Raw genomic sequence first — 25,236 nt, 5'->3', positions numbered from 1 at the left:
GTAGTCCTGTCTAATTCCATGTTCTTTTTTGCAAACTCCTCAATTTTACCTTATTTATAACTGCTTTTTTCTAGTGAACCCTGATAACATACTGTATTGGTTTTGGCTGGGATTGAGATACATTTCTAGACAGTAGCTGGTAGAAGAGCGTGTTTTGGATTTGTGCTGGAAGCAGAGCTGATAACACGGGGATGTTGCAGTTACTGCTGAGCAGGCCTCCTCCTGTTTCTTACACCACCCCAGCAGCCAGCAGGCACAGCCAGGAGGGGACACAGCCAGGACAGCTGACCCCAACTGTCCAAGGAATACTCCACACGACACGGCATCATGCTTAGCATGGAAACAGGGAATGAGGGTGTGTGTAGATGTTGGCTGGAAACAACATTGCTCAGAGACTGGGTGGGCATCAATTGTTTGGCAGTAAGCAATTATTTTCCTTTTGTATCCTTTCTTCTTTCACAGGTTTTGCTTTCCTCTCCTCTTTGTTGTTGATTTTTCTTTTCCCCCCAGATTATTTCACCACCTTTATCTCAGTCTACGTATTTTCTGACTTTTATCCTTGCAATTCCACCCCTCTGTCTCACTGCAGGGGCAGAAGTGGATGAACAGCAGTGTGGTGCTTAGGTGCCAGCTGGGGTTAGACCCCGTACCATAATTGCAGCTCTTTGTTACAATGCCTTGAAATTTTGAAATTTGTTATGAACTCACAAGCAGGTTTGCTTGGGTTTTCTTCCCCATGTAGAAAGGTCGAAGCATGTAGTCTTTTGCAGCAAAGTATTTTAGGCTCCTTTCCTGGCCCCAGCATTGACATTCCAGAGAGAAACTACCCCAAAATTTCTGCTCCCCTTGAACGACTATGTCATAACACTTTTACAAGCTTTTATAACACATAATTAAAAGGAATTTGAAGTAAATTATTTTTTACTGACAGGTTAATGGATTTTTTTCCTTCAGTACATGATATGCAAATATTTTGGGTTTGAAATTACTCTCCTAAGGAGCTGTAGCACTTCCAGGTTAACCAAATGAAGCTAGCAGAAGAGCATGGAGATGACATCCGTTTCTTGTTGTAAAAAATTTTGTCCTCCTAGTTCTTAAGCTGTTACATTTTGGAAGAAGCATAAATTGTCTTGTTAAGCAGAATACCTCTCTACTTTTCAAAAGCTATACAAGACACTTCATACAAGGACTCCAGTAACTTAGTCAGCTTTAAAAAGACTAGGTGCTCCTACAAGTCAGGTTCCAGAAAAATAATGGAAATATACCATGTATACCAGGGCACAGAAATCCTGGAAGCTCAACAAGTAACTCACCAGTGGACATTAAAAATGAAATAACTCAATAAAACAACCCCAAAGCCCACTGTCCTGGATCCAGTGGAGAAGCAACAGACGCACGAGTAAACTGAAACCTACTCAGAACTGTCAGGTACTCACAAGAAAGTACACTGAGGTTGAAAGCTCAGCCCTTGTAGTAAGCCAGAATTTTCCAAGAGTGCAGGGATTCATACTGCAGGGAACCACCATCTGAAAGCACCATGCACCAGGCCAGTACTAGACTGGAAAACATATCTTTTATAATTACAGACACATATAATTTTATAACTGCAGGCTGTTCATTTCATTACTTTATAGGCCTGAATGTTTTAAATTATTTAGTGCTAGCTGAAGAGAAACCCAGTTCTGTATCACTAAGTAGGATTCTAAGCTCCAGAGACACAGGCATCAAGGTTTTAGATGCCAGAAGTTTAATTACTTAACTAAAGCAGGTTTTTTCCATTATATTAATTCTAAATCCCACAAAATGAAAGCATGAGCCAAACTTTTGCACTGTTGTCATCATTATGCAACAACCACATCAGGAACTGCACATACCTTACCCATAAATGCAGTGAGTGGAACATGCTTGCTTTTAGGAACGAGAACTCCTAACAACACTTCCTTGTGAATTTTAAGATTCTGTTTATAAATATAAAAATACCTAACTTCACACAGGCTTGTGTTCCTTTATTCTCAACATGTGTGAAGTAAAAGCAAGTGTTTAGATACTTGAGTCACATACTTTTTAACTGTTTTATAATCTCTGTGTGAATGCTTCAGGATTAAAAAAACCAAAAGCAAACACCACAACAAAACACAGCCAGCACTAACAGAGTTCTGAAGAGTGATTTAAATAGAAAGCAAGTGCTAGCTCACAATTAGACACCAAGAGGCAAGAAAAGTAAGAATTAACCAGGCTGAGAACAGGTTGTATTCAATAATGTAAGGGAAAGATTCACACTGATCGATATTAACAGTGTAGCAACTTGAAATAAAGTAAGGATTAAGAGGTGGCCTCATGGCAGCTAGTAAGTGGCATTGTACAGTGAGACTGAAAACAGGACAAGTCTCAGCATCTGTGTCACTGGTTTTGAAAGAGCCAAAGTATGAAAAAGTAGCCTAATTCCTGGCCTACCGATTCAGTTAAATTATTATTTCTATAAATACTAATGATAACTTCTAATATAATTAAATTTCTCTTAACAGTATACAATACAGAATCTTTCCCCTTTTCCTGTTCTTATTAGGAATTGAGTGTTATTAGACATCCTGTGCAGTCACATTTTTATCAAAATTTTGTGTATCTTGATTTTCAGTATACAAAATATTAAAATGGGAGAACCATCTATTTTTTTTCCTTTCTTTTCTACAACACTGAAACAAAACCATGATTCATAAAGACCTTTCTAGAAATTACTTTGACTTCAAAGTCCCTCACTCCCTCTGAATTCACAGGCTTTTACTTTGGGACACGAAGGGAACAACTAGGAATAGAGCAGGAAATTCTACATGGAACATGAGCATTTTAATTGCATTTTTTTGATAAAGAAGTCTTCTGCATAAGCTCAAAACTCTCTCCAACATGGAAAGAAATCTAAAAGTACTTCAAATCACGCAGAGAATTTTAGCTGCCTCCTGCAATATTTCACAGCAAAGGAAAAAGTGAGAAACCAACTTTAACTATTGTCTGTGCAGTAATCCTTAACTGATGGATCAAAACAGTTGAAATCAGTCACAAACAAGAAGCTCAATGCTTGTTGATATTGCCAGGGTACTACGGTTGTTAATGGCAAAAGTCTAGTAATTGTTAGTAGCTAATTAACTAGCACAAAATCTAATTAAAAATGAAAATCATAATCCAAATAATAGTAAAGGATGTAGGGTTGCAAGCAGAAATACAGGTTTTCTTTTTCTCCTGGCGCAATGGAGAGGTATCAGATTTTAATTTGCTATCAGGCAACGAGAATGACCCAGCGCTTCCTACCTCCCACCAGCAGCTCCAGGAAACATCACTAGGGAGAACACCATGAGGATCTTGCTTGGATTCCCCGTTCTGAAGAGATCAGTCCTACAAAATTCCCTCCACTGCACCCCACTGGTAAGCCTTTGCCACCTGGTGGTGGTATTCAAAGGTTGGACTCAATGATCCTGGAGGTCTCTTCCAACTCTCATGATTCTATCCTTCCTTTTCTTTTCTTTTTTTTTTTTAGGAAGAAAAAGAGACCCTGAAAAGCCAGAAATCAGATAGCCCATTCCAAACTATTCCAAAAAATTAAAGGATACTTTATTGTATGATACTCACTAGCAGATCATTTGGATAAAACAGACTGGATTGTATTATCAAGTAAGACTTCCACATCTGCCAAAACAAAATTAATTTTTAAAACCCATATGCTCATTTGAAAAAACTGACTTCTGCACAGGTTGCTATCCCTCTGCGTAGCACTAGCATTAGGTAATTATAGGAATCAAGAGCATGCTATTGACAGGTGCTGTTGTGTTTTTAATTGCAGCCCAGTTTCAATGGTCTGTTCTATAACCTCCCCCTATTTTGTATTGTTATAATACATTAATCCCTAATGGATTGCTCCTTTTCCCCTGTACTGTTGGTTTTGCCCTGGTTGTCTATCCTCCCCAGACCTGCCCTTCCCTCCTCCTACAGAATTGTCAATCCTTCCCTAACCCTGCCCCTTCTTCCAGACTGTTCCCTACCAACCCACTCTAGTGGTCAGTTGAGACTGTTCCCTCCCCTTGTGTTCTTTCACTGCTCCAGGGATTGTAGTCTCAGCCTTGTGTTCCTCCTCCACGTAACCCTTATTGGCTGGAAATTGTATCCTGTCCCAAGACCTCCCCCGCTTCCATGTCTCCATGAGGCCGGATTTTGTGTCTTCTCTCCCTGACTCTGCTGGAAATGACACAGAAGCAGCGCTGTCCCTTGTTCCTGCCCTCGATGCCCTCCTCCTGTGCCATAGGGCAGCCCTGTGGCCACAGCCCAGGTTTGATGTGGCTCCCTGGGGGCAGCCCACTCTTGGCCGGGCTGAAGAGCTCCGGCACCGCACCAAGGGGCCGCCACAACTCAACAACCACGGTATTAAAAAAAATTAAATTACTAATTCGATGAAAACGTATACATTAACAACTGTGGTAGAAGTAAACACTAAAGTGAGAATTGAGTCCATCAGTAACCTTCCTTAAGCTTAATTTTCAATGAATTGCCAATGAGTTTGCCACTCATTTCAAGAGTGGCAAAGGCAAGCACAATAGCTGACTTCACAACTGTCTCACCAGGCTGTTAGGAGTCAAGCAAGAACATAAATCTTCATGACGTCTGACTGCAGGGCTTAAATTTTCTGATGATACCTTATATAACATTAATTAGTTTGAAGGCCCTAAATATTTAAACTGACTTGCTCAGCTCTACACAATAAATAAGAGTTTAAAAAAATAAGAACATAAAAAAAGAAAATATTATGTTTTCTTTTTCAAAACCAGAGGAAATCCCCTTTTATCTTCAAGTCTTGACTAGGATGTCTCAAAATACTATACAGTCCAGGATGCCAGAAAATCTGAGACACTTACTGAACCAAACCAGTTCAAAAGCATACAGCATGACAAATCATTTGTTTTCTACTTTATGATGGAATATTCATGTAAAACCTTTTAGGTTATTTTCAGGCTGGCACCACAAAAAAAATTAATTCTTGCAGTACCCTAATATTTATATCCTGACATTCATGGTAAGTCAAGGAAAGATGATTTTGGTCTCATGTCTTTCAGAATACTTCATTCCAGTATACCTCATGTCTCCTGCCTGAAAAAGCTGGGAGTGGGTGGGGAGAGATGGGGAAATAACCTGACAAAAGCAAAATAACTGAAGTACACTACTGAATATCTAAAAAACGATAGAGAAACATTTCTTTATGAAAATGGGTCACTAGATCACATAAACATTTCTAAATTAAGGGAATCATTTTAATGATACTAGACAGCATAGTGAAATATATTTTGCCTGTATTTTTCTAGGACAAACCTTCAACTGTTATAAATACAAAACTCTTCTGAGACAAGGAAAGAGAGGATAATCATTTACAGGTTGAAGAAACACTGAAAAACAGACTTCAGTGAGTAGTCCCGTACATCAACAGAATGAGAAGGACTAGATTTAGTCACGACTTTCTTTCTTAATATATACTGATCCTATTAATCCTTTAATTAGTCCATTATAAATAACACTAAATACCAGATGCACAATTCCCCACATTTTGATCTCCCACGTTTTCTAAATGACTATTGTTTCAAAGCAATACTTCATACACATTTCAGTATTCAGAGTCAGTATAAAGATTTTGGTTTCAAATTTAAGCTCGTTCAATTTTTGCAGCAGAGATACAATCTTCACCATTATATCCAGAATTAAGCATGCCAAAGAAAAGCATACCCTTCACTGCAGGAAAAGACAGTTGCTTCAATTTACTTCCTACCACACAAGCAAAAGCAAATGAAAGCTGTGCATCCATAAATATTCGCACAGGTACCTGTTTGTATACACATAAATGCGTATTAACACACACACACACACAAAGATCCTCTCTGTGTGGTGAAAAGAAAGCACCAATAACTATGCTAAAATCAGTAATTTTTCCACCATGAGGTCTCCTCTCTCATGTCTATTCCCCACTGAAACATGTAATCACATTTTTGTCAAAAGATGCGTTCAACAGCCAGGACTGCTGCAAGTACATCCAGTGATATGTTTTCATTTTTTCAGCTCCTCATCTAGAGCCAACCTTCCTTCAAAGCTATTTAAAATTAACACAACTCCTCAAGTACATGCAGCACAACTGCAAGCCCTTCCTCTAAGAAGTACTTACTTCCTAACTTGGTGCTTACAGCTAGAAATGTGTTTTTTTTTCCTTAGACCCTAAAACAATGGAAACATCTCTCCAAAGGTCTACCTAGGAAACTAATTTAAACTTGAGTCTTCCAGTTTTTAATTTCTCAGTCTGCCTCTTACACAAAGCTACAGGCAAGCTAACAATAATTCAGATTTTTGTGAAATGTAGGGAGCATGTTTTAATTTTAAACACAGATCAGTTGCAATGTTGACACTAACTCATTAAGTAGTATTTATTAGCCTATCTGTATTTATAAGCTTACAGAAGAGTGTGACAACGACTGTGTCATTATGAAAACCAAAGTAATTTGTGCCTTAACATTTGCATCTTCAGGAAGTAGGCAAAAGGCAGGACACAGTATTATATTCAAGAGAACACTTCACATGCTCCTGTCCCAACAAGGTATGCTGACAATCAGAAGTGCCTTTAAAAGCAACATACAGTCCAGTCTCACAACACAACATGTACTGACAAGTGCAAGAAAACAAGCAGCAGCACACCTTCAATACAGGTCAGTCAGTAATCCAGAGACACCAACACCTGCACCTAAGGGCCCACATATCCAATTCCTTAAGTTAGTTCAGAGGATGGGTGGGTAGGACAGAAAGCCCTCCCAGTTTTCACAAATGAAATACAACCAGAGTTAGTATCTTTTTAGAAGTTTTCTCTTTCCTTCCTAGAAGTGCCTGAAAACACATGTTCCAATCCTTAGTGGGTGGCAAAACCCCCTTGTCTTTTCTGAAGGTTTTTCAAAGCTTAATTTTCTAAGTATCTCCATGAGAATAAATAATAAGTATCTACACCTTAAGGTATTTATTTAAAATACCACCACCAGACAATGTTTACTCCATGTACCCTCCCATTTTAGCCAAGCAAGCTTTTGTCCCTCCAAAACACAGTGGCATTTACCTCACTGACCTTGGGACCGCCTTCCTCCAGTATTTCTCCCTCATCAGTTTGCATGGGAACGGGATCTGTGCAAAGCTCTGCAGAAATGCAAAATACTGCCTAAAAGATAAACAACAAAGATATATTTTAAAAACAAGGATTTTTCTGCCTTTAACAATGTTATGTGAGATTGCAGCACACATAAACAACAATTCTGGGCTATGACCTTCAATGCTGCCATTCTGCACATATTTGCTGAAATTATGTTTTACACAAATGAAATCTGTTATTCAGTATGACAAAACTATTTAATTAAAGGAAAAAAGTCCACTTAACAGGAATATACTTTCTTTTTAACTTTAAAGTGTCGTTGCTGAGTACTTAACGCAGTCACTGATTTTACTCATTAAAGTCACAGTAAGCAAGGAATGATCACACAGACCAGAGCTGAGGCAATTCTTTACTAGGAAATAGCTTTTGTGCCAATGTAAGCTTCAAAGACCCAGCTTACAGACAACCTTAAATGTTACTAGTTTGAAAAATTTTTCAAGTCTTTCAGTGGTCTCACAGTACCTCTGAAGTCTTACTTTCAGGATTTTTTCCTTGACTTCATTAAAAAAACAAATACATTCTAGAATCTAAATGGTTCAGGGAACAGATAGTCATTCACCTTCAGATTGGCATTTCCAATTTAACCTAGGTCAAGAGATCCCAATGTTTCCAATATTCAACACTACTAGGTAACCTAGTAAGTTTCTTTGACAGTATCAGTGCAGTTCCAAAATCTGCACATCAAACGTCACTCTTCAAATTGTAAAGTAACTCATGGAAAGATGCAATACAATTCGGGAGACTGGTGTTTAAGATTAGAATGTCTTCTACTCCAGAGTATGAGGAATCTTTCAGGGGTAATGGATCAAATTAATCAATTTAAGAGATCAAATGCACCAGCATAAATTCAGCAGCAATCTCTCACACGCAAAATGCACAACATAAGTCATGACCAGATCTCTAACATTACAGGTATATGGAAAGTAAGGGCTCATACTGAGTATACTGAATTAAGAATTCTCTTAAAGCCCAGAGCTGTTGGCCTTTAACAGCTGTCCCTCTCAAAATTACACAACTCTTAAACTGCACTAGCATTTAACATCCACTTCCATTTTCTCTACTTCTGCACCTTGGCTAAAGAACTACTGTCACCTTCACCGCAGCAATTCCAAGCCTAAAACTAACAAGAGAAAGCTTCTAAATGATGCACCTGCTTCACTTAATTGTTAATGCCTGTTCAGAGTGTAAGGCTACCCGCACTCCAACCTCCTCTGTTATGTTGCACACAGGTAAAACAACATCTGTCATGGCTGACTCAAGGAGTGAAGATCATGTTCTACCAACATTAAGGGCCCCAAAGCTACAAAATGTTACATAAACTTAATAAATCTTACAACCAACAAGCTGTTACATTCAGTAATATAATACACTCTAATGCAAGGGACAAGAGTTGTAAAGACTTAGATCATAGTAATTTCCATTTTTGGGAAAAGAAGAAATGAGGAGAAAAGCGAACTCTTATGCAAATCCTCACTTAAACATTCTGCCTTCAGCACATAACGAAAATCAGAGGCATAAAATGCTAAGCATGACATCTAGGACAAGATCCTCCTGCCCATGACAAATGTTTCTTCCTTTTTGTTCTGCACCCACAGTGGAGGAGGCCAGGCTGGGCAGTCCCTGTCCATGGTACTTCTCTGCCATGCTTTCTGAAACCCACTCCAGAACCTCCGGAGCTGGGAGTTTTGGAGCATAATTTTGCAGTATGAGAGTCAAGTAATTGGGAAGTTCCTCAGATTTTTGTTAGACAGACAGTCTGATGTCCAACAGCCAAAACAGCTTTGGCCAGAAGAATTCTTGTGACACTTACCTGGCCACAAAGTCAGAGAAATAAGCAAGAATGAACTTGAGCTACAAAAACGTTAAAAGAAGCTTATATGTAAAACAAGATCAGAATGGTCAGACCAAGAGCACTGTAAGGGGAAGTTACTTTTCATTCAGAGTGCTGGAAGAACTCCAGCATAAGCCTCTGAAAACTGACATGTTTTATCTTCTGAGATCCTTCACTACCAGAGGAACTGGCAGTATTTGACACCAGTTTTTATATCCTACTCCTGGAAGAAGACAAAAAAAACCCCACCAACCAGCGCATGTCAAAGGAAGAAAGAAAAGGTCAGTAGAACTACAAAATTTTAAAAAATAGAAAGGCCACAAGGTATTTTCTTTTTTATAATTTCTATTTTCTCTCAATTTATCCCATAATTAGTATTTTTGTTTGCTTTGATGTTTTAAAAAAGCATATAATATTATGTCATACAATACTTTTACTCACATAGGATGGTCAAAAGGTGGAAGTTCTAAAATGCCCAGTAATTTACTAGAAAACTTCACATGGGGAAAAAGAAAATCCACCAACAAAAATTTTTAGCTGGTGCAGGAAGACCCTAAGCCACAGACTAAAAGAGGTGTTGCAAGAGAAAGTTTTGCTGTAAACTATCCTTTTGTTGTTGGGGTTTTTTAATATTTTATTGCATTTGCTTCTGGGTTCTTTCAGGAGACAAAACATTCTGCAATAAACTATGAACCCAATTCAATAATTCTGATGTTCTTCTGCATACATGAATCATGGATTCCCTTAGCCACTGGCACAAGAATGCTTCAATACAAGTTTATTTATTGCCAAAAAGAGACATTACAAGATTCCTGAATCTAGGGGACACTACTTCTGTGGCAGACACTACTTTTGTAGCAGTTCTTTACAACTGAGAGTGACTTCTCAGCCAAGAGACTGATTATTGCCAGCACATGAAGAAACAACACCATTATTTCATGTTACTAACATCACCTCTTCAGCTCACCAGCTTCTGACCAGAGTGCTGAAGGTGACACACAGGGTAGTTTATTTTATGCATGGAGGATGGACTGGAACTAAGAATTTTAACTAGTATCCTATAAGATCAGGAAAATGGCAAAAGCATTTGTTTACTTATATTCAATACTTAATATGATATTTCAGGTTCCCAGGTGATAAAAAGAAAGTTTATAGATAGTCCCTTTATATTTTGAGATCAATAAAGTCACTCCTGGAAAAGGTCAAAAGTAAGATAATCCTCTTCTTCTATTCTTGCATATATCCACCCATGCTACTTGAAATGCAACTGAAATCCCCCAACTTTTCATTCACCTGATATCCTTCAGAAAAATTAGCTAACTTCAATTGGAGTAAGGTAACACCAAGGAAGGCCTAATAAACAGCAATGTACTGGTATGCCCATAAATGATATAGCAAATGCATACCTAAATTTAGGAACAACTTTTATTTAACTCCTTAAAATGTAATACAGTGATGAGGAACTATTCTCAAAGGTAAAAACATTCATTAATATGAACCAGCTGGATTTCTTACAAACTTTAATGCCTACTGCAATACTGTCCTGCCAATAAACAGTATGGTTTTGGGACAATGCAGTTTGATATTTAGCCCTATTCTTGCTCCATCTCTTTCTGCAGCAAAGATACGCTCACTTTGTTTTTACTGGGATCAGCATGACAGATGCCACTCAGTGCAAGCAGAACAGCACAGTGTCCTTACAGATACCATCTCTGCACTGCTGCATTCTAACACACTCTGGCAACAAAAACCTGAACAGAATTTCTGTATGCCTATAAATCCCTGAAAACCAACACCAGTGAACAAGGTGCTTCCTCTAGGCCTAATTTTCCCTCCACATAGAAAGGTCCAGCATGGAAAAATACAAGGTTCTCAATGGCAAAAGAGAGCTGGAATTCCAAAGATTTCAAATTTGGTTTCATCAAACAGGCACCACTGGGACTAAGCACCTTGTCTAACTCAAGGGCCTTTCATGCAGCAACACATATTTTTTAGACTGGCAGCAGGAATCAAATATGGACTAAAGAGAAAATCTGTTCTTCATTTGATAACGAGGAAAAAACATACTTCAATCTTCAAAAGGACAGTAATCACCATTACAGACATTAAGCAGAAATTGAAGGCAGGTTCCAAACTTTCTCACAAAGCAAAACAGGCACACAAGTGTCCTTCCAAGATGGTCATCCTGTACACATGGCATACTTGAAACAAGAGCAGTCAGAACAAGGCACTACTTGACTAAACTGTGTCTTAAATGAGACTACACTTATTCAACACAGTTGTATTGACACATCATCACTGTCACCAGCCTCTTGGTACAGACAAAATGCTCATTTTTAACACATGATCCAGCCATATTGTATTTAATTACTAAAACATTGTATGACACTGAGTCTGTTAAGAATGTACAAAAGCAACATAAAATTTAATGTACAGAAGAAGAGAGTATTTTTGGTCACTTTAAATGCAAGATGCTCTGAAAGCAAGAGCATTCAGAAGATAAAACCCCCTTGACTATAACTTTATTGCTTATGGGAAATAATCCCTTACCAATTCCAGTGACTTAAAAGATCTCAACATTAACTAATTTTCAAAGAAAATGATACATCATACATATCAACTTAGGCTTACAGAAACAAATTACAAGAGGCAGTAACATAAACTTCACATGCAGACCCACAGGAAATGACAGTAGAAAGCACATGAAAACAAATCTACATCCTACAGTATCTTAGGAACCAGCTATTGTTCTTCTCACCTCCAACTTTCAACATCACAATACTGAACTTTGGTTGATTTTTACCTTTGACAGTTTCCAAGGGCTGACAAAGCCCACAAGGATCCGTCCTGGCTACATTCAGTGCAAAAACAAAACCCTAAAAGGAGACAAAAAAAAAAAATTAAAACATCAACCAACTGCGGTCATTAGGAAATTAAAAAAATATAAAGCCAACTGTCTCCAAAGCTCAGCAAACCCAGGTGCACAGAAATAAACAGAATGGCTGGCATCAGGAAAACATTTTCTTAAAATTCTCCTCACAACCTCCCATCCAATTCTGGAAAAAGAGCAAACACTGGTAGCATGTGTGAGAGAATCTCCTACTGATTTTGAGATACAACAGAACAGTAGGAGGCTCTAGAAACATAATTTCTATTCACAACTGGGAAAAACATGGGGTAAAACAGGTTTCTTCTACAAGAACCGAGAGAACACATACCAATGTGTTTCCTTGTAGTCAAGGGAAGTGATTATGTAATTCTACAATTACTCCTGAATATTAAATGTTATGTGTAAAGATGAATCCCATACCTACCAATTGTCAGGCATTTAATCCTATTTTGAAAGAGTAACATAGCAGCACGTCACTGGCTAACAATCAAGCCCATTTCAAATCATACATAATCTGTTTTAACCACATCTAGTATTAAATGCTTCAGTTTTGGTTTTGCAAAACATAACCAACCTCCAGGAATTAAAAGAAGTCCAGAACCATCAGCTTACCACTATGTAAGCAAGTTAACCTCAATTATTCCAGCTGCCATTACTCAGGTTTTTGTAAGGGATATGAACAAGTGGCATTTTTCTAAATTCACTGCATCATTTTGTTGGCTACTACTCCTTAATGTACAGGATTATTTAGGAACAGTGTTCCTGTCATTGGAATAACTGCCATAAACTGAGTATCTTTTTCCTGATCTTCTAGCATTAACTAAGAGCTTTCTGGGCATGATTTCCATTCAAACAATTTCTAACTAGAAAATACATTTGGAGATAAAGGGGTGTCTTTTAGTAAATGTTTTACAGACACAAACTTTAATTTTGAACTTGGTTCTGACTTATGCTGTGTGGTGATTCTGATAAAGCAACCAGGAGCACACTCTATTCAAAAAGCCTCAAGCTGTCTTAAAACATCATCTTACAAAAATCAGCTGCTGATGTAAATAAACAAAACCATCACATATTCAATCAGGATATTGGGAAGTTGGCTTCAGGACTTCAGAACAATACAGGAATATTTCATGGTTTTTCATCTACATTATAGCAGCAGCAGCAGCAGTGTAAGAGTCATCGTTTACTATAAAAATTACCCAGGACAAACCAGGTCTCACTGTGATGGTAATTCTCCACTTCACGTTTCAAGGCTGAAGATGGAAACAGCTTGGAACCAATAATTTGGTAGAAGGAGAGATACTACTGGTGCTTGAAAAGAGGATATGTCATCTCTTTATTTCACGTGGTTTAGAACAATCTCTTCGCATTACTTAGGTGGAAAGAAATCCAGGAAGGATTAGTACTTCAAGGAAAAACGAACTGAAGATATCACTCTAAACAAAGCAGCTGGGAGGAAAGGGAAAAGGCAGAAATCCTCAACCTCTCCCAGAAAAAAAGTCCAGAGGAATATCCAGGAACAGCCGTCACATGCCCCATGTGGTGTTCTACAGCAAAACATGACATGAGAAAGGGTGTACATCATGCTTAATTTAGTGTTGGCTGCACAACTTTGTATTTTGTTCAGTATTAAATTCTTTGCACTGATGTTTTTGGCAACAAGGGAAAATGTTTCAGCTGTTCATGTAGATATGACACATGTACTTCTAATAAGATAAATAGCTATACACTGGAATACATATCATATACATTACTCTGTACTGCTCTTCTAAAGTAACATGAGAACAGAAGGACCATAAAGAAGCTAAAAACAACCTATATGAACAAAACACAAGTCCCCTTTCACAGCACTGAAGTTCTTTTACATGAACAGCTCAAATACAAACCATTTCCAGAAACAGAATGCTCCTGAGGATGTCAGGGACATCTACTGCACAACATGATCTATCTGCTCAAGAAAATCCAGTCATTAGTGAATTTGTGGGGTTTTCTCTCATTAAAGAATGTCTCCCTTCTTGATTTGTCATTAAAAGAGATGTGAAACATGCAAAAGGATACTTCGCAAATGATCCTGAATCAGACCTTCAATTTAGAAAATCCTGGCACTAGTCTTTGAGTCTAAAGACAGTCTTGAAACATAAGGACAGAATACTTCATCATCACCTTCCCAGTGTTCTAAACCATTTACATAAATAATATTTAAGGTGTTAAATGTCTCTCTTCCCAGTAAAGGAAAAGTAAACTGAAAAGCTTATTTTAAAAAATGTTTTGCTTACACTTTTTTGCCATTTTCTACTGTACAAAGCAGCATAAACCTCACTTCTTCTCTGCTCATACCGGTTTTGCTAAAGAATCCATTAAAGGTTACAGTGAACATAAAACGTATTTGTCTTCACTTTGCTACAGTAGCCTATTGTACACTATATACACTACACATGACTTCTCAACTGTAATCAAGATTACATCCCAACTATAATCAGCCAAAGGCTGCCAAGCGGTTAGGTTTTCCAAGTCCTTTGTGCTTTGTTCCACTGTCTTTTCACTGTGACTGAAGCATATATGCACACACACTAATCTGCATATAGACGTATTTGTGTGTAGATACAATATATGTATGTAACAAAACACCCTCAAAATTATTTCTACTTTTTCTCTTCAACAATCAACACGACAATATTTATGGGAACAATCAAACTGAGGTTGTTAGGAGTGTCTGAACTGACTGGCAGCATCTCCTTTCCAGTCAGCATCACATTAAGAGTTGTGGTGATACCTGGAGCAGCAAGGAATTAAAACACAGTGAGTTGAGAATACCAGCTGCTTTTTACACTCCACATCAAAGTTTAACCCAATCAAAGAGATTTGTTTTGCAAAGTTGGAAACAACATATCACTTAAAAAAAAAATAAATCTTTTCAACTGTTCATCTCTGATTGTATTAGGTCTTCCAAATTATCGGTTCTCAGGCACAGAAAAGGGCTGCTTCACACTGCTAATGCTGCCACTACTTTTTAGCAGTAGCAATGCTAGGAATCCCAATGGCCCAAAGGCAGTCATTACCATAAGCATTACAACTATCATGGCATTGAATGGTGCCCTAGTGGCAAAGATGGCTCACAATCAACATGCTCAAAATGCCAGCAATCCACCGATACCAGCATTCCCAAGGATTCAGCGCCGCTGGAGCTACACCACTGACACCGAACCTTTATTTCAGGGCATTTGCAAAGTGACAAAGTCCTCAGAACACAGAGGACCAGAGTTTACTACGGAGAGGTGAAGAGTGGATATTGTACTAGACCAGAGACACGAAGCATTTTCTCCATCTTATACAAAACGTTGTGATGAGTGAGAAGCCTGCTTCTCAACAGCTCAACTTTAAACCTGAAAGCCGTAAGTAACTCCTTTACTGCTGTTAATTCCAACAGAATCATCCTGACAGATTATTCACACCGCTGAAGTCAACTCAAGATCGAAGGTTTCCTGTGGCACCACTAGCAACACTCAGCAAGTCCCACACAGCTGTATGCTTATCAAACCCAGCAGCAGGAACTAAATTAAAACCGATAATGTGGTAAGCAGCCTTGTGCAGAGGAAAGGGGAACAGTGGCGTGTTCAATGACAGCAGCAATTACACGAGCAAAAGACAACATTACTAAAACCCATTCAGGCGCAGGACAGAATTGGAAGAGATCATGCCTTTCAAACGATATAGTTCTTACAGTCTTCCTGAATTTAATTATCAAAATTTCCTGTGTCAAACTATCCTTTTGCTTTCTTTGCTCTCACCGTAGGAGCGTTGTTAAGGAACTCAAAGCAGCACTGGTGCTAAGTCCCCCAGCAGCCACGAAGGCAGAGAAGCACTGCACCCTGTAATGCAGCCTCGGGCAGATCAGGGCCAGGCTGAGCTTTTCCAGGAGCAAAGCAAGGGGAGTGTGTCACAGAACGAAGATTAAGTCACAATTCGCTTTTTTCCGTTTTTTTTTTTTTTAAACTTCACTCTTTTATAGTTTACCCCCTGAAATTTTCCAGAAGAATGTTATGTATTTATCTCACTTCTAATGATTTATAACAGAGAGATTCTTTTATACAAAGACGTTTTGACTTCCTATTAACATGATTATATGCGCAGGGAAGTCCAAGATCTTAGCACTATTATCGTCAAAGAAAAACGCTGAGTTGTTAAGCAAATAATTCTAAACTATAATTGCAAACACCAACTTCGAACATAACCAGCTGCCAAACAGAACTTCATCAATATTTATAGCGTGACATCACTTTGAATTGTACTTTTCAGCTATTTCAGCACCTAAGAAAGGAACAGGAAGGTAATTTTAAAAAATCTGGTTTATATTCAATTATTTTTTTTCAATCTTCAAAGAAATGAGGCAATACACTCATTTTAATGGCTAATTTTTATATTTTAAAACACAGTGCAAGTCCTCAACACTGCAATCTTTGCTGAACATGTTTAGTCAGTACTACTGAATTTGGAACTATTTGCAATGAGAGCTTCAGACCTGCTCAACTAAGTGTGAGGTCAGGGCCCTAAATTTTCAGTCTCTTGGCGCAAAAGAGTTCTTCAACTTCCTCATCTTATTTCCCCTGAAAGTGGCATTTAAATAAAAGTAACCCAACTTTACTATTGTGACCAAAATTACAAAACTCTGCCTTTAGCCTACCTACCTGAACTACATGACAACTGATTTTCACAGTCAAGCTCTCATACATTTAAAATTTTACACATTTAAAAACCCAGCTCTTTAAACTCCCTCCTAGCTTCAAATGTTCTTCACTCCTATGTTCCTTTTCGTTCACCCTTTATTAAATCCGATAATGCAGTAACACAAATTCTCAATTATTTTTGTCCAAACTCGGTAAGACTAAAGTTTTAGCTGGTTTACATGCCCAGCTGTGGCAGGGGTGAGATAAGCTGACATACAGTATCCATATACAAGGCAGTGCCAGTTTATCTAGTTACTCTCAACTGGTGAAAGCAACATTAGCCAGCATTGTTTAAGTACAGGGTTAGTGCTGGAGAGGGAACAGACTCATTATGTCACTGCATTCTTGCCCTCAGGCCGCCACAATGCAACATGGTCCAGGAGCGTTTTCCTTTGCTTATCAGACAGTGTTAAAAAGTATTTGATACAATGGGACTTCTACTTGTTCTCTCCACAGTCTAATTTAGTTTTCAATCAACAGGAAGCTTCTCTCAATATGAATCTATTTTCTGCTCTACACAAATTGCCAGGGACAGGGAAGAGAAAGTTGGACTTTGGATATGAAAGAACCAGAGGAGTTAACTTCCAACAAATTATCAGCCAGTTTTGGTTGCGTCTCTGAGTGCTCTGAAAATTAAAAAGGCTAAGCAAAGAAAATTACCGACAGCTAATCTACGGCACCTATGTAGTTTAAAAAAAAGTGTGAAAAAGCCTAGCTCTGCAATAAAATGCATCTTCCCCCTTTCAAGTACCATTTAGCTAAGTGAGCAGCATCAAAAACACATGCAACGTCCCCATAGCTTTTATTAAATATAGCAGAAACATTGAAGACCAACTAAAATCTACACCTGTTCTTTAGGCTGTCCCCACACCAGCTGCAGAAAGTAGACAAGCAGATCCTGAAGCACCCAAACATTTATCCAAGCAAAAAGCACAGCTATAATAGCAAAAATTCAGTTTTAGCTTTACTATCCCACCTTGCCTTGAAGGGCTAGGAAAACCAGGAACTAAGTCCGTATGAAATCACCACAAAAAACCCCACTTATTATGAGGGGCACAGAAATACTATACTATTATAGGGAATAGTATAGACAAGATCCTTTTTAAATGTGAGGATCCATTTCAAATGTGAGAAAATATGAAGCATTGAAATTTTTTTGCAGTGTCAATGAAAAATGGTACGAATCTTAATGAACAGTCACAAATAAGCACTGTGGCTTGACTCTCATTTTTGCTCTCTAAAAAAGAAGACTTAGCTGCATTTTTAATTTGCAAGAATGGGCATCTGATACAACACAACTCAAACCTGATAATGCAGAATCTTAGCCATTTGACAAACAGAAATACTAAGGACTTAATTTTAAAATGAAACAAATTTTTCTCAGAACCCAAATACATATGGAAGGATAAGAATTTAAATTACAATGGCTGTGATAGTAAAATATCCTGCATATACACACATTTGTGCTGAAACACTCTTTTTTAGTTCTTACTTGAATCAGTTAAGCGAAACTTAGAAGACAAACAAACAAAAACTTCAAAATAAAACCCCTCAAACACAGTTATCAGAACAAACATATTCCCAACTCAGAGTGAAACTGCTATATTTACAGCAACATAAGAATGCTGTTATAATAACACTAATACATCCAGGAAAAATCTCAATACATAAAAAACCCAGAGAGGGCCACAAAGAAAGATATTAAACCCCAGAAAAGTAGCTTAAAATGCTTTAAAACAACTATTTAGAGCAATATGTATTATGGCCTTCTTTCTTAAAGGGATTTTGAGCTGTTTCAGATCAAGGACAGATCATATTTCATTCTGAAGTGAAGTATATTTTAGTCTTTGTAAGAAGCTGGGGTGACGAGACACATTCTCTTCCTCTATCTCAGAGGCAATTTTTTTAAATCAAAACATTATCCTTATGCCTTTTCCCAAGTTCCTCACCATTCTTCATGCCAGTTGCACCTTCTGATACTACTGACTTCTGGTTTCTCAAGTCACAGTGTGCAAGCAACAGAAGCCTCAGAGATTTGAAATAGTGTTTCACTGTAATGGTAATGTAAGTGAGTGTATAGGTGATTTAATCTTCTACAAAAACCAACTTCTGGAAAAGCTTTTAAATCACAAAGTTAATGTACTGCCGTATAAAAAGAAGAATATACTGTCAGCTGCAATAAGAAAATAAAATGTACTCTGGCGCTTCCATCTTCTCCAGAAAGAGACATCAGATTATTTCTAAGGATCCCCAAATGTCCCAGGAAAGGGCTAAAAGATTCTCAAATGTCCAGGAGAAGAGCTGGACAACCTGGGTCTCTTCAGCTCCTAACACACAGAAGCTCCTAACTAGAGGACACTGACACCAGAGTACCCAGTGATTTGTATCTCTTGGCTCTAAGAAGCAGCAAGACAAGAGGACTGCTCCCATTATCATTGGTGGATCACTCTAAGGCCAAAATATATTTAGCCCGCTGCTCAAGTGGCAAGTCCCTGAAGACTTCCATCTGTTCCCCAGAGGTGGGTTTCCTGCCTTTCCTACCCCTCCTAAGGTAGTGTCATCATGCAGAGAGGTCACAGGGCCAAAGAGGTCAGTGAGGAGATTGCCTTAGCTCTGAGCAGGTAGAGACCTACTGGAGCAGTCCTACAACAAAAGGGCCAGCAAACACCTTTCCAAACATTCAGCTTCTGGATTTAAAATCAGACATTCAGTTTAACCAGTGAAACTCTCTCAGTGTCAGCTTTTGCCGCACGAACAGCACATTCGAGAACTGCAGGTACAACTAGTGTTTGTGGTAAGAATATAACAGACTCAAGAAGGGAAAAAGATCCCTGTAATCCTAGGATACAAGATGATCAGAAGAACAGGGAGAAGCATTTCCACAACACAAAGTAGAGGCCAGAATCTGAAAAATCTTCAAACTTCGCAGAAGAAAACCAACAGCATTCACCAAAACTATGTTCCTTGTAGACTACTGCCACATCAAAGGGCATAAATTCCTCCTGTTACAGAACAGACTTTACTAATGAAAAACCCAATACACTACTGAAAAACTCTGCCAGGTTGTTTTACAGTACTTTTTATGACGCTATCAAGAGTCATGATAAAATTATAGAAATGAAATGCAAGTTAAAACATCAATGACTTTTACTTCATTATTAATTTAGATGGATTAGAGGACTTCCCCTCAGACAAGCAACATGATATTATTGTATCACCTTTTGACTAATCCTCTGTCAGGTTACCTAAAATTATCCACTCTTTGTTTTGCAACTTTGCTTATCCTTTCATCCGCTAATTAGCTTCCTAGCCTCCCATCTTCTGTCTAACACGGTTAAAATATATCAACTTCCAGGCTGATATATATAAATGCCTTTATTCTGACCAGAATCCTGTAGCACACAGCACAACTGCTGCCTTATGATACCTCCCATTTCTCTTGACAAGCAGGATGTTGCTCCACAGACTTAAAAGCTAAACAGGCTAAGAGCTGCTCTCAGATCCATTTTACTTTTTTAAGTAGATATTTTAAAAAACTTGAACAGTGCAAGTCTCAGATAGAACATTAACTTACTTCCCAGATTTTCTCACAGAGGAACTATTGTGTTTTTTCTACTTCACAGACATTAAATCAGGAAATACATGCACGATATCCAATTTCAGAAATACTAAAGCTGGCAGGGCCCAGAAACGCAATCCGTACTGACTAGCTGAAACTGGAAAAGGTCATCTCCATAGCTCACTACATGGTAAACACGGAGAACATCCAAACTCCAACCACAACCCTCACTCTGATGAAAACTTCAAAACCTCAGAACATTCTCCTACAACACGATGCAAACCATAATAAGTGCAAAAACACCCTCTCCCTCTAACCACTGTAAGAAGGCAAAGGGAAAAAATAAATTTAGCATACTCACTGCCTACTGCTCTAAAGGAGAGAAATTAAGTGACACCAGTGCCTCGCAGCAAAGCATGTTTACTTCTCTGAAGAAACTTAAAAAAATGAGTAGAAGTGCAATACAAAGAAGGCATGAACAGAAGAGAAATGTAAGGAAGTATAAGAGTTCTACTCTATCCGCTGAGAGGGGCAGGGAACAGCAACCAGAATATCCTGATTACTCTCACCCCAGTTACCTCGGTCACCTCGCAAGCAGAAATACCAGCAGGCAGCTACTTGTCTGACAGTGACAGCTGGCCCAAATACCGAAAAGTGCCCCTACTTTTATTAGGAGACAGTAGCCAAAAGTTCAGTTTTTCTACTGTTCTTTAACTCACAAGAAATTAACACGAAGCCTTCAGTCCATATTCCACACTGTTTGCGGAAAGAACAAGCGACCTTCGCATGCACGTTTTATCTGAAAATGGAGGAAGAGGTAAATGCTAAGCTAAGGAAGGCTGCTGGCAGGAATATACATATTTTTCTACCACAACTGGTCAAACTACTAAAAATGCATGTTACTGTTTGCTCAACACTTCTGTGCTAGGTTCTTGCAATCAGAACTAAAGACTGACATTCCCTCGCTATTCTTTCCCTAAGGCAGTGAAACATTTAATTATTAAAATTTCTGAAGATGCAAGAAACAGACCATTAAAAGCAAATCCAGAGCAAACACATTTTATAAGCACTGAGACGACAGAAAACTTTCAGCTTTAAAGAAAAGCAGCGGTACATATGTGCTAGTATCAGGTACTTTCCCTCCTTTATGCATGTGTTAAACACGCTTAATTTATCCTGTGAAAACAGTGTGAGTTCATCACAAAAACACATCCACTGACCCAAATTACACACAAGTTACAGCTGAGGGAAAGACAAAAACTCATGATAAAGAAGTGAACAGCTCTAAGATGCTAGGTATGTTGTAAGCAGAAGTATTGCAGAATTAGTGACTCCAATAGCAGCACTATGAGCAATGACTGAGGAAAGCCATTGCAAAGAAACAGGAAAATTACTTAGTTATTAGTGCCCAAAGCAGACAATATCTATGTATAAAAAGATTTCCAAGAAAAAAACCACAATAATGACAGTAAGCAACTAGAAGAGACACTGCATCCAAGCATTTTGCAGAAAATGGGGAATAACCAAACCATTAAGCAGACTATTAATTAACTCGTTCAAGTCAATAACTAAGCTTCTTAGACTTATTCTATTATCTCCAGTTCATGCTGATTACTTGTAAATCCAATCTCTTTCTGCAGAAATATACCAGCTTCACTGGAGGGAAAAAAATCACTCAAAACCCCAAGAGAATAAACCCCATTTGAACATATTTTCAAACTGCTAATTTTGTAGCAGTCCTTCAATTCTTTCCATCACTCTGGCTGCAGCTATTCATTCCACTGTTCTAGATGCAGCTACCTCTACATACGATTTCTGTTAGGTACTACTTCTGCAAGAATTTAATTTTTCATTTCTTATTTGCTATGATAGGAGGCAGATCTAAAGTAAAACACGCTACCTCAGAGCTACACAAAATTCTCTTCTGAAGGCATCCTTCAACATCAAGTCTTAATGATGAAATAACCGTCCCCAAGCAAAGCCATGACACACACTCAACCTAAATGTTTTATTGGACTATTCAATCACACAAACTGTGGCAGATCAAACTTTGTCAGGACTTTATGTCCAAATGTTTGAACTTATTATTTAAATGAAATGTAGATCTTTAGCTAAATTTGCAGGTATGCAGAAACTGGAGTAACGCATTAATTCAAAAGTCTGCCTAATCAAGAGACACTGACCGGTTTATCATTGCATTTTTACCAGGACTTCTGTATGACAGAATTCAGGTGATTCCCTTTAAGCATCCAAATAACATTTTGTGGCTTAGCATACTGCTTAGCACACATGCAGTATAGCTAAACAAGATAAAAGTAAATATATAATGATGACCTCACCTACTCTCTACTAAGACAGATGTGCCTGTACCTTACTGCCCCAAAACCTCCCAGCAGAAAATCTAACACACAGCTACCACCTCTTTGGGCTCCCTTCCCACATCTCCAGCCTCAACTTTCTGCAGGGCGATTTCCCGGCTAAGGAATTACCTAGTGACATGTGCAACTCCGTTAAACTCGGGTGATAAGTCACCCCTGCAAAAAGCCCTCCCCCGAGCTACATCTACCCAGCAGAGCCCGCACTAACCACGGCTCATGTAGAAAAACTGGAGCTTAGCTTTTCATCCGGGGCCGTGGGTGGGTAATGCAGCAAATGAGAATATCCACTCACATCTCAACAGCGCGCATTCCAAAAACTCTGCACCCCTAGAGTGTCACCACAGGAGAGGAGGGCACTGCTGAGTAACTTCAGTGCAGACAAGCGAAGTACAAAGCTGCTTGAACTTGTGCACCTATTTAACAACCCTACGAATCAAAGTTATCACCTCTACAACACTTGTGGCGGGAACTAATTTCCAAAATCCATTCATATTGCTGGAAAACACTAGGTAAAACAGCCTTTTCAAATACAGAGCCGTACAACCCCCAAAGACCTGCCTACTGTTTTGCAGGAAAAGTCACGGGTTTTGTAAAGTTTTGTAAAGGTTGTAACCGTGACTCTGAACTCTGGCAAGTCATGACTTAAAAACAGTAATTAATGGATTGTAAAAATTAGAAAAAAAAAAAAAAAAAAAGAGTTAAATTTACAAAGAGATATTTTAACACATGTTCACGAGGTTAGTGAAACGTTACCATGGAAAATCAGCTACTGTTTAGAGCAGTAAGCATCTCTACTTTAGCTGGGAAAACACTTTGTTGAGTCTTTGGTTTACTCAACAAGCCCCAGCTGTATGCCGTAGTAGATCCTCCTACAGCAATTTCATAAAGCAGATCTGAGCCTGCAAGCAGCGCTTATCCACAGCCAGCCAAGTGTGTCCAGAAACAAATATTCCCTCATTTTGCTACAAACAGCCGGGGGAACGATTTTTCCCCCGGGGATACACCTCTGAACGCGGTCACTCTCCCCACCCACCCATCACACACACGCACGCATTTTTAACCAGCATCACGTCCCGCTCATCCAGCGCGGTTTACAGTGCAATAATCAACGCCGCCTCGGCTGCGTCCCCCACACCACGGCGCTTCTTTCCTCCATCGGCGCAAGGGCTCCCGCGGTGTCCCCGCCGCCGAGGCTCCCCGGCCGGGCAGCGGGCGGGCGGCCCTCCCCGCGGGGCCCTGCGCGGAGCCCAGGGGGCACGGCAGCGCGGCCGCGGCCGCCCGTGAGGCGGGCAGCGGGCGGCCGCCGGGCCGTGCCCCGGGACGGGCGCTCGGCGGGGTGGGCGCAGCGGCCGTTCCTCCGGCGCCGCCGGGGCAGCGCCCTTGAGCCGCGGCCGCCCGGGGCCCCTCCCGCCGGCCTGGCCCCCCCGTCCCTCCCCCGCCCCGCGGCACCGCGGCCCGGCGCCAGAGGCCCCTCGCAGCGGCGCGAGGGGCCGCAGGGCGGGAAGCGCTCCCGCGGCGGGAGCCGCGAGCCGGGATGGGGGCATAGGTGAGGGGCCCGTCCCGAACTCACCGCCGAGGCGCCGCCGCGCTGCGCTGAGCCCCCGTTCTTCTCGGTGCCGGGGGCGGCTCCGCCCGGCCGGGAAACGCCAACCCCGGGAAGCAAAAGGCGAAGAAGCTGCGAAAAGCGTCCCCCGCCCTCCGCCGGCCCCGCCAAAAAAAACACTACCGGGGGGGGGGAACCAAAAACCCAAACCAAACTTTCCTCGCCGCCGTCTCTCCCTCCCCCGAGGAGCACGAACCCAAACACAGCGAGACACGCCCCCACACCGCCCCTCGCGCCGCCCATTGGACGGTGCCCCGCCGACCGTCGCGCTGATTGGTCTTTCCGCCTGCTCGTCTTCTCCTTTCGTTCCCCTTTCCGCCCCTTCACGCTGCCCATTGGGAAGCTTCTCGGAGATCTCTCCGCCCATTAGCCGGGGCGCACGTCAATCACAGCGGAGTACCGCCTCTCGGCGCTTTTGATTGGGTTCTCGCGTCATTACACACTCATTGATTGGCTGCATTTGCTGGCTGTCACCGGTTAGCGTTGTCCCCTTCACATCCCTCACTGGCTCCCGCCCCTTCTTCTTCTGCCAGTGGGCTGCGAAATTTGCCCCTTAAATGGGGCACTCGCTTGCCCGCTTCTACTCGTCCCGCCCTTCCGCCCTACAGACTGGGCTGTGAGTCGCACCCTACGACTCCATTAGAGAAGGAATGTGCCCGTTACACCGTAACAGCGCGGAGACCCGCCCACCGAGCCGCGCTTCTCAGCGGCCCCTGGGACCCTCCTCAGCCGAGGCGGGGTTACGTCAGTTTGTGCACTCATTTGCGGGCCGCACGGGCGGGGCGCCGCAATGGCCACAGGCGATAGCGGGTATGGACGGGGCTACAGCAGCTCAGCGGCGCCGCGACACGGCAACGACGCCTCACCGCGCCTTCCACGGCGACATCTCCGCTTCGCCCCGCCCCGCCGCGTGAACGCGAGACAGCTATTGGGCAGGATAGGTGTCAGTCACGCAGCTCGCGAAGCTCACTTGCCGGAAGCCGACGCCTGCGCAGCCAACCGGCGGCCGTACGCTGACGTCACCCGCCGGATGACACA

General features: G+C 40.5%; 1 protein-coding gene across 1 annotated transcript in view; it reads right to left on the bottom strand.

Annotated features, from left to right (window-relative positions):
* TNRC6B (trinucleotide repeat containing adaptor 6B) overlaps positions 1 to 24,549 on the bottom strand; it is a 134,154-nt gene extending 109,605 nt beyond the window's left edge. The window contains exon 1 of the mRNA XM_066320111.1: positions 24,166 to 24,549. Within this exon, the coding sequence (XP_066176208.1) occupies positions 24,166 to 24,534 (369 nt within the window). The 5' untranslated portion in view covers positions 24,535 to 24,549. The remainder of the gene's footprint in view (positions 1 to 24,165) is intronic.
* Between the last annotated feature and the right edge of the window lie 687 nt (positions 24,550 to 25,236).

This window comes from Sylvia atricapilla, chromosome 5, assembly GCF_009819655.1.
Source record: "Sylvia atricapilla isolate bSylAtr1 chromosome 5, bSylAtr1.pri, whole genome shotgun sequence".
Classification (NCBI taxonomy): domain Eukaryota; kingdom Metazoa; phylum Chordata; class Aves; order Passeriformes; family Sylviidae; genus Sylvia; species Sylvia atricapilla.
Note: the sequence above shows the minus strand (reverse complement) of the source record. Positions and strands in the feature narration are given on the sequence as shown.